Raw genomic sequence first — 13,816 nt, forward strand, 5'->3', positions numbered from 1 at the left:
AAAACTCACACCTACAAATCAATAAGAAAACCTGCGGAGGCCACAACCCAAACCCCCGAGGGTGGCGTGCGCGCGCCCCCGCAACGAGCACGAGTCCACGGAACAATGTTAGTACCAAAAAGCGTAAAGAATCAAAGTAGGGCGGTGTGTGCAGCAGGCAAGCCCCCCCCCCCCGGGTTCCTCACTCGCACTCAGCGTAGGACGACGATCCCACGAGGCCGCGGCGGCCGCACCCCGAGAGCCCCCCCAGGGATGCGCGCCGGCGCCCCGGGAGACCCGACCCTCTGCCCTGCCCCCAGGCTCGCCCGCGGGGTGTGGGGGGGCAAGGCAAGCTTAGCTAAGGTACTGGCCCCTTGCGAGGTGGCCCTGGGGCGGCCGCGGGGGCTGCCGGGGCCCTTGGCGCGAGGCCCGGGCGCGGGCGCCGGACGAGGGGTCGCTGCGCTGCAGGCGCACGAGCCGCCCGAAGTCCCCGCGGCCGCCGAGCCGGAGCTGCCGGGGCCGCTGGGCCGGGGGTCAGCACGGCCCCCCGCGAGTCTCCCCGGCCCCCGCCGGCGCCCAGAAACCACACGGGACACGGAGGTGCGGGCGGCCGCGGCCAGCGTGATGCGCTAGGCGGGCAGCAGGCCGCGCGCGCGCAGCTCGAGCAGCGGGGACAGCGTGTAGCGCAGGCGGCGCCAGGCGGAGGCCGAGCCGCAGCGCGGGAGCCCGCGGAGCGCGCAGGGGTCCGCCCGCAGCACGTGGAGCAGCGGCAGCGCCAGGAAGCCGAGCGGGAGCAGCAGCAGCGTCTGCAGCGCGCCGCGCGCCCAGCACCTGCGGACCCAAGGACGGACGGACGGACGGACAGGCGGGCGGTGGCGGGGGAGCCGAGGGGTGGGCCCGGGCCCCGCGCGCCCGCCGCCGGCTCACCTGATGCCCGCCCTGCCGGCGCCACCGACAAGCCGCCTCTCCTGCGGAGGGAAGGAGCCGCGTCTAGCTGGGCGCCCGGCGGGGCCGCGGGCTCCAAGGGGCGCGAGTCGGGAGGGACCCAGTCCCCCCGCCGCGCGTGTCCGGGGGGGGCTCGCCAGTCCGTCGGGGGCGGGCCCTCGGGGAGGTGGGGCCCCGGGGGCGCGGGTGGGCCCCGTGGGGCGGTCCCGCCCGCCGCCCTCCGCCCGCCCCGCCGGGGCCCGCGCTCACGCAGTCGGCCCTGGCCACCTCCTCCATGAGCGAGCCCGCGCAGTCCTGCACCCGGCGCGGCTGGGAGTCGCACCTGCCGGGAGGGCGCCGAGGTGGGCGGCCGGACTCGCCCCGCCGTCGCCCCACCGCACCCCGGCCCGGGCCGCTTACACTTCGGCGCCGCCCCGCGAGGCGTCCAGCGCGGCCGCCGCCTCCATCACCTTGGCCTGCAGCTCCTGGGGAGGTGGGCGAGGCCTCAGGACCCGCGGGGGAGCTCGCGGCGGGGCGCCGCAGGCTGGGGGCGCCGGAGCGGCTCTCGGCGGAGGGGCGGTACCTGCAGGACGCCGCTCTGCTCCTGGAAGCTGGCCCAGGCCTCCTCCGTCCGCTGCGCGCCCTGGGGGGAGGGAGCCCCGATGAGCCCCGGGTAGCACAGCCTCTGCGCCCCGCACCCGGCCCGGCCCCGCGCTCCGCCCGCACCTGCCGCAGGCTCTCCGCCTGCTCGGCGTGCTTGGCCTCCACCAGCTCCACTTGTTTCTTCCGGCGGATCCAAGGAACGTCAGGAGTCTGGGGCGCCCGCGACCCCGCCCCCGCCCCCGCCCCCGCCCCCGCCCCCAGACTGTCATGCCCCCCACCCCGCGCCGCCGCTCGCGTCTTGGGAGGGCCCCCCACCCAAACACCTGCAACGCCATCAGCTGGGTCCCGAGTTGCTGCTCTGCGTGCTGCTGACTCAGCTGTTCGCCTCCGTAGTAGAAGAGCTGGGGATGGGGTCTGTGAGCGCGGGGTCGGGGGCTTGGAGGGGCGGGGACTGTCCTGGGCGGCGGGACCCCAGGGACTTCCTCGGGGACGCCGGAGCCCGAGGCCCGCCCCCTAGTGTACCTGACTCGACAGCTCCTCCCACTGCTCCTGCAGCTGCTGGTTGTGCTGCTCCTGCGGGTGGGGTCGAGGGGGCTGCCTGGGCCTCTCGGAGACCCCGGCCTCGCGGGGGGCCGGGCACCACCCGCGGCCCCGCCGTACCCCACGCGGGGCCCCCCCGCCGCACCCCACCCGGGGCCCCCCCGCCGCACCCCACCCGGGGCCCCGCCCGCACCAGGTCCTGCTTGCGCTGCTCCGCCGCCTCCAGCAGCCCGCGCGCTCGCTCCGCGCCCTCCCGCGCCGCCTCGCGCGCCTCCCCGCGCAGGGCCCGCGCCGCCTGGTTTCGCTTCCGCTGCAGGCTGCAGAGGGGAAACTGAGGCGGCGCCACGGCGCTCGGGCCCCCGCGGCCTCCGGGAAAGGCCAGCCGCGAGCGCGGCCGAGGAAGCCCGTGCCGGGTGCTGACCCTCCCCGTCGTGGGTCCCCACCCTCCAGGCCCCGCCGGCCTAGGGCGGAGGTTGGCGCCCGGGCGGGGAGGAGGAACCGACGAGCCGGCCGCCCCCTCCGCCCAGCCGCGGGCGCCGCCTTCCGTGGGACCGACCCCCGCGCACCTGCGCTCGCGCTCGCGCAGACCCTGCAGGCGCCCGGTGAGGCTCTCGCTCTCGGCCTCGAGCCCGCGCACCAGCTCCTCCAGCTCCTGCTTCCGCAGTCGCCCGTCGCGGTTGTCCTTCTGCAGCTGCAGCAGCAGCTCCTGCGCCTCGGCCATGGCTCCGGGGGCTCGGTCCCCCCGCCGCTGCGGGCCTCGGGGACCCGGCGCGCGGGCGGCGTCACAATGGGCGGCAGGGGGCGCCCGAGCGCAGGCCCCGGGCCGCGGCAGCCGCGAGTCCGGCGGGAGCAAGCTACGTCCCTCGTGCAACAAACGTTACGCAAGAGCCCAAATCGGATCCGCACAAGGTCGATAAAATACTAATACCTAATGCAGAAAAACGAAGAAAGACTGATTCCCAGTATTGACGATGGAACTTGCAAACTCTCCCCGAGCGTAGACATCAGTCACACCTCACTGGATGGAACGCCCGAGATCTATGCATTTCACCGTATGTAATTAGGTTTCATTTAAAAACCCACTTGGGGATCCCTGGGTGGCTCAGAAGTGGGCGCCTGCCTTCGGCTCGGGTAGTGATCCCGGGATCCGGGATCGAGTTCCCGCATCGGGCTCCCGGCGGGGAGCCTGCTTCTCCCTCTGCCTGTGTCTCTGCCTCTCTCTCTGTGTCTCTCACGAATAGATAAATCTTTAAAAAATAAATAAATAAAAATAAAAACCCACTTGGAACAAAAAAGACACCGTGGACAAATGCTACAAATGGGTGACAGGATAGAAAAAGATCTTTGTCATCAGAGCATTAGTAACTAGAGTATATGGGAAACCCATATAGGGTTTCATAGGGGCCACTATGAGACCAAACATCAAAGGGACGGATGGGGCATTGCCCCGAGGGGAGCCCACGAACGCCCAGGAAGAGTCTGAAGACATGCTCTGCATTTTCCATCAACCAGAGCAGCCAACAGAGTAACAGTCAGTTGACATCAAATATAAGCAATGATGTGAGTGAACCTGGTAGCCCTGTGCATCGACCTCGGGTCACTGGGGGAGCTGTGGGGTAGGAGCAGTGACTGGGTATGTGGCCCTCCAGGATCCACAATTTAGCTGTGGAGTATATGCCCCAGAGGAACTTTCTGACATGTTTGCAGAGCATTGGGAACTGCCCAAGGGCGCCTCCAACGTGTAATTAAAGACTGAAATATGATATATGAAACTATTTATATATTTTTAAGATTTTATTTATTCATGAGAGACAGAGAGAGAGGCAGAGACACAGGCAGAGGGAGAAGCAGGCTCCGTGCAGGGAGCCCGACGTGGGACTCGATCCGGAAACTCATCAGAGATCACGCCCTGAGCCGAAGGCAGACGCTCAACCACTGAGCCACCCAGGCGTCCCACCATATGAAACAATTTATAAAGGAATCCCACAGAGCACCTAAAATGAACTAGGATCTACTAAGATCAACATGAAGAGACCTGAAAATAATGTCGATGCTTAAAAAATAGCAAGTAGAAGGAGATGTGCAGGGGATTTACATAAACTACATAGGCAGGGGCGAGTGAGTCCCAGGGGGTGGGGAGGAGGAGGGGGGATGGGGTGGGAGGAGGGGGCTGTGCAGGGACAGGGGCTGAGGGTGAGGGCCGCGTGCTGTACCTCAGGGGCCCAGCGGAGAGTCACCACGACTCGCAGGTGTCAAGGGGAGCTAGGTTGCTTCTCACTAATTCTGAGAAGTGTAAGCAAGACCGAAGTCACTTCGGGTTATTTATACAGGAGCAGGAGTGGGCAGGACTGGCCAGACTTCCCTGCAGTGGGGGGGGGGGGGGGGGTAGGGATTGGGGCACTGGAGAGTGCCTGGGACAAGTCAGGGATAGTGGGGGGCACCTGAGTCGGGATCTGGCAACCAAGCCTCTTGGTGGGCTCCTCTCACACTGTCACTCACGCGGCCCTGCTGCCCCCGTGTTGAGCCCCTCACGGGAGCAGCGCCCCTACCCCGTTCCTGCTGGGCCAGGGCTGCTTCTGCTGCTGGGCGGGAAGGTTCCTTGGGACCCAGGGAAGCCTGGTTAGAGCCCCCCGCCCCGTGGGGGGCATGAAAAGCTCCAGACGCTGGAACGAGAGGCAGGCACCGGTCCCCTACACACAGACCCTGGCTCTCTCCCGCCAGCTGGGTGACTGGCGACAGGGTCCCCGAGCCGTGGTGTCCCAGTTTCCTCACCTGTACAGGGCAGCTGGTGCAGGCTCTCCCTCAAAGGAGTTCACACAGTTAAGCCTCTGGGCCCTGAGCCCCAGCACCCCGGGCCTCCGGGTCGTCACCTGGCTCTCACACTGGGACTTGTGTCTCCACCTGTACCTGTGCGGTCCCAGATGGTGGCCGTCGGGCGCTGGAGAGTGGCCGGTCCGAGCCAAGATGTGGCCCGCTGTACACACGCCTCTCATCGTGCACCCAGCCGCAGCGCTCGCCACTCTGGATCTCACGGTCTGAGTGGGACCCTCGTGCTGGGCGTGGAACTTACTTTGAAAAGTAACACAGCGGGCAGCCCTGGTGTCACAGCCGTTTAGCGCCTGCCTTCAGCCCGGGGTGTGATCCTGGAGACCCGGGATCGAGTCCCGCGTCGGGCTCCCTGCATGGAGCCTGCTTCTCCCTCTGCCTGTGTCTCTGCCTCTCTCTGTCTCTATCATGAATAAATAAAATAAAATCTTTCTTTTTAAAAGTAGAACAAGGGGATCCCTGGGTGGCGCAGCGGTTTAGCGCCTGCCTTTGGCCCAGGGCGCGATCCTGGAGACCCGGGATCGAGTCCCACGACGGGTTCCCAGGGCATGGAGCCTGCTTCTCCCTCTGCCTGTGTCTCTTCCTCTCTCTCTCTCTGTAACTATCATAAATAAATAAAAATTTAAAAAAAATTTTAAAAAAAGTAAAACAAAAAACTCCGTGCATCTTGTTAATAGTTTGCATACTGGTTACATATTGAAATATTTTGAATGTACTGGCTTGGATTAAATATGAACATTGGATTCCGTTGTTCCTTCTTACATTTCCCTGTGGCTCCTAGAGAAATACTCTGTTGGAGGGCACTCAGGTCACCCTGTTGGACAGCACTGTGTCTCCAGAGTCCTGTGGCCCTTGCTCCCTTCAGGCTAAGCCCGCCCCCTCTCCTCCCACCGCCCTGAAGCGTCCCCGGACCCCGGCCACCTGCCACCTCCCTGGCTAGCCTTCGTGATCCCCGTTACCGATGAGGTAATCGGGACACGGTGATGACAGGGGCTGGGGAGCCCCAGCGCACCCGTGTCCCCACCCATGTTCGGGAGGGAAGCCGGGAGCCAGCATCTGGCTAGAATGGATGGGTGACAAGGGTCTACTCCAGGGGTGCCTTTTCGCAGCATCAGGGAGCTAGTGAGTGACACCCCCACAGCCCCTGCCCCTGCATCAGGACAGTATGTTGAGAGGAACATCCAGGCTACGCCTATCAGGAAACCTGAGCCACTTCCCCTGAGCCCCCTGAAGGTCAGGAAGAAGGCTTGGGGACCCCTCCTGGCCTCAGGGCCCAAGCCCGCAGGCAGGCGCCAACACCCTGGGCCCCCAGGCCTCTGGGGTCCAATTCCTGGGACCAGGTGCCTCGGCATGTTGGCTCCCACCTCTGGGCCCCTGCAGGAAGCCCCTGCCTTTCTGCCCCCTCAGGCCATCTGCCCATTTCTGTTTTTGTTTTGTTTTAATGTATCCATGAGAGACAGAGAGAGAGAGAGGCAGAGACACAGGCAGAGGGAGAAGCAGGTTCCATGCGGGAGCCCGACGTGGGACTCGATCCCCGATCCTGGGATCACGACCTGAGCCACAGGCAGACGCTCAACCACTAAGCCACCCAGGCGTCCCTATTTCTGTCCTTTCTTACAACGGAGGTTCAAGGGCATGTGGGTGGCTCAGTGGTTGAGCATCTGCCTTTGGCTCAGATCATGATCCTGGGGTCCCAGGATCCAGTCCTGCATCTGGATCAACAGATCCAGTTGTCTTCAGTTGGCTGTGTCAGCAGTCACTCTAAAGACCCAACAATGAGCTTTCTGATTTGCCCCCCCCCTTTTTTTTTTGTATCTGGGTTTTGGGGGTTTTGTGTTTGTTTTTCTTTTTTTCATGGTCAACCTATGTTGCTTTTTTTCTTTTTTTTCTTTTGGACATTTGTTGCTTTTATAATGAAAAAATAAATAAATAAAAATAAATAAATAAAAATAAATAAATAAATAAATATTTGTAACTGGTAAAAGAAAAGCACTGCAGCATGTAAGACAAGTGAGGGCAAATCACAGCATCGGGACAGGGCCCTGCTGGGCCTGCTGATGCCCAGCACGGCGGGCGAGCAGGGACTCCCAGCTGGTTTCCAGACAGCAGAGGGGGCGCTCGGAGGGGCGCTGTTTGAAGATGGGCACCTGGTCACCACTTCTGACCGGTGCCAACCTGCCATATCTACAGCTCGCTGGCCGGGGAAAGCCTGTGGGACTCTCCTGAAGCCAAGCTCCCTCTGGGGTGAGGGGAGTGCCCCCCAATCCCAAGGGCTCACCCAAGGGCAGCCGGCGTTGCCTCCCTGGTTAAAGCCCCTTCCCTGCACTGGTTCCCTCCTCTGGGGCCGCCCCCCCATCTGGCTGTTCCGCTCCAGCTCCCGCTGCCCCCCTTTTAGAGCTCATGCAGGGTTCTGGGGTTGAGCCCTCTCCATGGGGTGATGCCCAATTATCACCCTGAGTGGGGACCCCCCTCTGCCCACACACCCTCACCAGGAGGTTCCCCCCAGTGCTGCCCACTCTCCTCCAGCTGTTACCCTAGAAATCTTGATGCTCTGACCTCTCTCACCCTCCAGCCTGTCCCCAAATCCTGGGGCTCTTTCCATGGCAAACTCCTGCGCAGTCCTTCCCTCACTTCCCTCTCGGCCGCCTGCCTCAACGGTGCTGTGATGAAGAGCAAAGAAGCTGATGTGTGCAAAGCGCTTGGAACCACGTCTGATAGGGCCGCCTGGGTGGCTCTGCCGTTGAGCACCTGCCTCTGGGTCAGGGGGTGATCTCAGGGTCCTAGGATCGAGTCCTGCATCGGGCTCCGGGAGGGGACCCCACTTCTCTCTGTGTCTCTTCTGCCTGTGTCTCTGCCTCTCTCTGTGTGTCTCATGAATAAATAAGTAAAATCTTAAAAAAAAAAAAAAGGACCATGTCTGATAGACAGTAAATGACACAGAGCGCTTATTAAATAAGTTTAACTGAAAAACACATTTTCAAATACTGACCTCTCTCACCATGTTCAATGCCATTGTTCCATTGTTCCAGACTGGATCATTCCAAAACTTCCTAAGCAGCCTGCTCCCACCTCATCTCCTCACAGCAACCAGAGGGACAGATGCCTGTGCAAAACGCACACACACACACACACACCCTCAGGCCTCAGGTCCCTGGCAGCTTCCCACGAGTCCACACATCACACAGCTCAGCCTAGACTGTTCCTCCAAGCAACTGGCCTCTGAGCCCAGGAATCTTTCTCCTACTGCTCCTTAGACTCACCAGCCTACCGCAGGGCCTTGGCACCTGCCCTTCCCCCTACCCAGCCCCACCCCTCCCTCATGTCATTCTGCCCAATTCCAGCTTTGCTTTTTTAGTTTTTTAAAGCTTTTTTTTTTAAGATTTTAAAAAAATCTCTCAACAAACACCAATCTCTGCCCCCCACACCCCTCTCCCTGAACACACCCCTCTCCCCACACGCATCCCTCTCCCTGCACGCACCCCTCTCCCTGCTCATACCCCTCTCCCTGCTTGCACCCCTCTCCCCGCACACACCCCTCTGCACACATCCCTATCTCTCCACACACACACCCCTCTCCACAAACATATCCCTCTCCCCACACACACCCTCTGCCCACACACACCCCTCTCCCCCGCCACACACTCCTCTCAACACACACCAACCTCTCCCCACACACAGCTCTCCCCTAAACACACACCCATCAGCCACACATACCATCTCACCACAACCCCCTTCTCCCCACACACACCCTCTCCCCACTCAACCCCCTTCTCCCCACACACATAGCCCTCTCCCCCCACACACCCCTCTGACCACAGGGAAGTTGCTTCTGTTCCAGCAACACACTGACTCCTCCCCTGGCCTTGGTATATACTGTTCCGGCTGCCTAGGACAGAACACTGTGACCCACTGCAACTGCCTCTGGTCGCTGCTCTGGAATGAGTCTCTACCAGGTGGCCCTCTCTCCAAGAATTCCAGAAACCTCCTGGGGGTGCCGCCCCCCTCACCTATGAGCATCGCGGTGCTTTTCTCACTGGCAATCCGGGGCAGAATTGCCATTTACCCCCAGCATTAGTGGAAGAGCTAGTGCTGCCGAGCACTTGGTACAGTGCTGGCTCTGGAGGAGTGACGTTAGTATTGATCGCCGTCCCCTCCGCAGGACTCAAGGATCCAAGAGGTCAGGGGCCACATTCCTGCACCGTCAACAAACCCAGGACTGGGCAGCCCAGGTGTTTGAGCTGTTTAGCGCCACCTTCAGCTCAGGGTGTGATCCTGGAGACCCGGGATCAAGCCCCTCGTCGGGCTCCCTGCATGGAGCCTGCTTCTCCCTCTGCCTGTATCTGTGCCTTTGTGTGTGTGTGTGTGTGTGTGTGTGTGTGTGTGTGTGTGTCTCATGGATAAATAAAATCCTTAAAAAAATAAAACAGGACTTGGCCCAACACACAGTCCACTGTCCTGGGCTCCTCAGAGATGACCTGCATGCATACCCACCTGACATGGAGAAGCCAGTGGTGACATCCCTTTGGTGCCGGCCCTGATCTCACATCAGGGACACCTGTAGGCGGTAATCCACTTCCTCACCTGTGGCCAGAAAGAAGGGCTGAACATGAAATAGGCTGACACCAAAATTGTTTGGTGACAGTATTTCCTAAGCTCCCGGTCAGTGGCATTAGCAGAGACCAGTGAGGTGGAAGGGTAACTGTGGGTGGGCTCTGTTCCCAGAAGGCCAAGTGCCCAGGACAAGGGGTACTCTATGGCTGGGCAGTGACAGGTAAGACTTCCAGCATCTCTGCCTCATGCTGAGAAAGACAGCCCGGGCCCTGGGGGTGGGCCAGCCTCCTACAGATGCCAACACCCACCCAGCTCCCCAGCTTTCCCAAGCAATCAGACCCTTTCTCTCCTCTGTCTGGTTTCCATAGCACAGAGACCACCTTCAGGCTGGTTGGAGGCAGAGGGTCCCTGCCCTCCCAGGGAGCCTGCACGTGCCACTCACCACCCTCCTCTAGCCAGCTGCTGGGTGACCGCTCCCTTTAGTGACTTCCTTCCTCAGCGCAAGGCTCCTGCAGGTTGAGGGAGCCCCCCCACCGCCTCCCAGCAGGCTCCTTCCACCCCGAGACCCAGGGCTGTAGGAGGGCCAAGGCAGGCCTGTGCCAAGGGGGTGGGCAGAGTGAACGGGGTGCCTGGGCCACTCGAGTGTAGGTCTCACACGTGTCCACATGATCTCATTCGGACTCTGGGTGTGCATGTTACCTACAGAAGGCCCGCAGAAGCAGGGGTGGCTCAGAATCACCAATGGGAACATTTTGTAGCATACCTGAGACTTTAATGACACACCCTGGCCTTTATAAGGGTTGAAGAAGGAGCCATTCAGAAACTTCCTCTACATTTGGTGTACGACTTAGCAAACGCCCTCTTAGACAGTCTAGTGGGAAACATTTCTTGAAATATTTAGACATTTTCTCATGCAAGGAAGTGATAACAGCCTCTAGTTCACTGATCCTTTTTTCCTCTCTCCTTGTTTGGACACAGAGCTGACTATGATCCTCCCTCACAAGGTGTTTTTCCTACTCCTCCCTGATCCTTTTTTTGGCTCTCTCCACTACATAGAATTCCTTTACTGCCGTCTACCTCAAATGGCTTTTGGAAAGAGGCAGGTTTTATTTTTTATTTTTTTTAAGATTTTATCTTTTATTTATTCATGAGAGATAGTGAGAGAGAGGCAGAGACACAGGCAGAGGGAGAAGCAGGCATGAAGGGAGGTGGGACTCGATCCCCAGTCTCCAGGATCATGCCCCAGGCTACAGGCGGCGCTAAACCGCTGCGCCACCGGGGCTGCCCAAGAGGCATGTTTTAAACTAAATGCTTTATGGAAGGAGACAGCAATGCCTACAATTCAAAATCGGTCTTTGATCTCTAACCATGGAACTACTTCCTAACCTGGCCCTGACTACAGTCAGCCTGCAGGAGTATTTCATCTCACCTTTCAGCCTTCCCTAGAAGCCCCTGGTGCTAAGAAGCTCTACTTTCTCATAAGCCCCTCTCCATCATTGCTCTCAACACAGGTGAAAGCAGTGTCCCTATCTCCTTCCATCCTATACATCCTAGGTGACCACTAGATTGATTCCAAGAAGCTTTTTAGGGTCTCATTTTTTTTAAGACTTTATTTATTTATTCATGAGAGTCACAGAGAGAGAGAGAGAGCGGCAGAGGGAGAAGCAGGCTCCATGCAGGGAGCCTGACGAGGGACTCGATACTGGGTCTCCAGCATCACGCCCTGGCCCAAAGACAGTGCTAAACCGCTGAGCCACCTGGGCTGCCCTAGGGTCTCATTCTTGAATAACAAAGCTTGCAATGGTCACCCAACATTTGAGGAAAACCTTTGAAATTATTTATTTTTTTTTAAAGGTTTAAATTTTTTTTTAAGGTATTTATTTATTTATTTGTGATAGTCACAGAGAGAGAGAGAGGCGGAGACACAGGCAGAGGGAGAAGCAGGCTCCATGCACCGGGAGCCCGATGTGGGATTTGATCCCGGGTCTCCAGGATCACGCCCTGGGCTGCAGGCAGCGCTAAACTGCTGCGCCACCAGGGCTGCCCTGAAATTATTTTTTAAAAGGATAACAACTAACCTAAAGTGGAGATCCAAAAGGGAACTAGATACAAGGAACAAAAGGAAAAAATTAATGTCAAAAAATTAAATTTTCCTTAGAGATTAAATATATGAAGAGAACAAAATGGGGCACCTCGGTAGCTCAGTGGTTGAGCATCTGTCTTCAGCTCAGTTTGTGATCCTGGGATCCTGGGATTGAATCCACATCGGGCTCCCTACAGGGAACCTGCTTCTCCCTCTGCCTATGTCTCTGCCTCTCTGTGTCTCTCACGAATAAATACATAAAACCTTTCCAAAAATTATTTATTTAAAGATTTCATTTATTTACTTGAGAGAGAGAGACATAGTGAGAACACTAGTGGGGAGGAGAGGAAGAAGCAGGCTCACACTGAGCAGAGAGCCCAATAAGAGGCTCAATCCCAAGACCCTGGAATGGAAGGCAGCCACCCAACTGACTGAGCCACCCAGGCGCCCCCTTACTAACACGTTTAAAAAATCAGTAAATTAAAAAAAAAAAAATCAGTAAATTTACTGAAGGTAACAAGTCTCTGGAATGAAAACAATCCATCAAGTGCTCAGCCCAATGAATGGACAAACCATCTGAGATAATAGCCAATACTAAGAGCTCCCAGAGAAGGTTACATACAAATGGAACTGTTTTGTTTTTTTTTTTTTTTTTTTTTGTAACTGGACTTTTCATAACATTGGAAGGTCTATAGAAGCCAATGAAGAAACACTTTCCAAATTCAGCAAGAAAATGATAACCAATCTACAATTCTATACCCAGCCAAAGTATCAATTCTGTGTAGTTTAAAAGCAATTTTTAACATTCAAAGTTTCAAAAAACCTACCTCCCATATGTTCTTTCTCAGAATGGTACCGGAGAAAATACCCTACTCAAACAAGCACGTAAGCTAAGAAAAGAAGACATGGGGGCAGCCCAGGTGGCTCAGCAGTTTAGCACCGCCTTCAGCCCAGGGCGTGATCCTGGAGATCAGGGATCAAGTCCCACATCAGGCTCTCTGCATGGAGCCTGCTTCTCCCTCTGTCTGTGTCAGTGCCTTTCTCTGTGTGTGTCTCTCATGAATAAATAAAATCTTAAAAAAAAATAAAAATAAAACAAAGTTCAAGGAGACATAGACACGCCCACCTGCTTACATTGTTAGTGGGTGCTTTTGCACTGACAGCAGAGTTGAGAAGTCAATAGAGACTGTATGACCTCTAAAAGCCTAGAATAGTTACTATCTGACTTTACAGAAGTTTGCCAACCCCTAGATTAAATTATTTGGGGAATTTAGGAGAAGGTGCTGGGTGCCCCTCTTTTAAGCCTTTTAAAGAAACTTTCTATTATTTAAACTATAGTCAGCTATGGCTTTGATAAAACCAAAAAAGTATTTTTTCTTATTTTTTAACAGTTCATTAACTTTTATTCCTTTTTTACTTGAATGTAAGACCTTGTGTCATATTCCTGTGAAAGTACGCAGCAAAATAATGCCAAATCCTAACAACTGACTGGCAGCAATGGTAGCAATGAGCCAGGCAGCATACTGGTTCTATTCCTGAGCCATCAAACACATAGGTATGTAAAAAAGCGACTGGCTACCACCCCAAAATGGACTCATTTCTAAATGTAAGGTCATCCGCTTGGTGGAAAGATGATGTTGTGTGGTCTGGTTTGGCTTTGTACTGCCTGTCTTTTTACCCTGACACAAGGTACAAAAGAAGAGAAGGAAAGGGCCAACATTAATAATGACTGGTTCCATTAATACTCAGGGGGAACTTCTTCTGCCTTTCAAGGAGTAATTCCTCCATGAAAGAAGTTTGTCTCAGTGAATAAGTCAGAGGAAAATGACTATGGAGCTTTTCCATGTATGGCTCATACTCCATGGATGCCTTATTTGGTGCTCTTCATTAGAGTGTGGCAACAGGGACAGGGTGAAATCATAAACTGCAGGGGACAGGTAATAGGCCATTATATTTCACCAACTAAAGACTCTCCTACTTCATTCACGCACACAGCTTCTTTGCAGACCTTCCAGGTAGTGAAGTACTATAGGATTTAGCATAAGGAAATCATTCAGGAATCTTAGACCATGAAATTCAGTTTTCAATTGTGATTATGCGGGTTGAGAAGTCCCATGATCTGCCATCTGCAAACTGGAGAACCAAGTAAGCTGGTGGTTTAATTCAGTCTGAGTGTGAAGGCTTGAAAACCAGGAGCACCTCCAGTATCCATGCGAGAAACGCAGGAAAACTGAGTAAACTCCGTGAAATGACCCAACCGACCATCTTAGATACCATCTTCAGTAAAGACCCAAAAAAGTATTTTTAAAA

At 56.6% G+C, this 13,816-nt stretch overlaps 1 protein-coding gene across 1 annotated transcript; it reads right to left on the bottom strand.

The window, feature by feature from the left end:
- Positions 1–608: 608 nt before the first annotated feature.
- On the bottom strand, positions 609–2,787 carry TMEM191C (transmembrane protein 191C). The gene is made up of 10 exons (XM_038574536.1): positions 2,613–2,787; positions 2,240–2,363; positions 2,029–2,079; positions 1,830–1,907; positions 1,630–1,686; positions 1,487–1,546; positions 1,324–1,388; positions 1,174–1,246; positions 907–947; positions 609–810 (listed from the first exon to the last, which is right to left on the bottom strand). Exons 1-10 carry the CDS (start codon positions 2,765–2,767, stop codon positions 609–611), a joined length of 906 nt encoding a protein of 301 aa, XP_038430464.1. The 5' UTR covers positions 2,768–2,787.
- Positions 2,788–13,816: the final 11,029 nt, after the last annotated feature.

Source organism: Canis lupus, chromosome 26 (genome assembly GCF_011100685.1).
Source record: "Canis lupus familiaris isolate Mischka breed German Shepherd chromosome 26, alternate assembly UU_Cfam_GSD_1.0, whole genome shotgun sequence".
Classification (NCBI taxonomy): Eukaryota; Metazoa; Chordata; class Mammalia; order Carnivora; family Canidae; genus Canis; species Canis lupus.

Bases quoted from the DNA above. Each gene is read 5' to 3' on its own strand.
- TMEM191C (XM_038574536.1), bottom strand. From the start codon at position 2,767: ATGGCCGAGGCGCAGGAGCTGCTGCTGCAGCTGCAGAAGGACAACCGC. The intron at 2,080-2,239 runs GTGCGGGCGGGG...CCCCACCCGCAG, and splicing joins AGCAGCGCAAGCAGGACCTG to GAGCAGCACAACCAGCAGCT. The intron at 1,547-1,629 runs GTGCGGGCGGAG...CCCTCCCCCCAG, and splicing joins AGGCGGAGAGCCTGCGGCAG to GGCGCGCAGCGGACGGAGGA.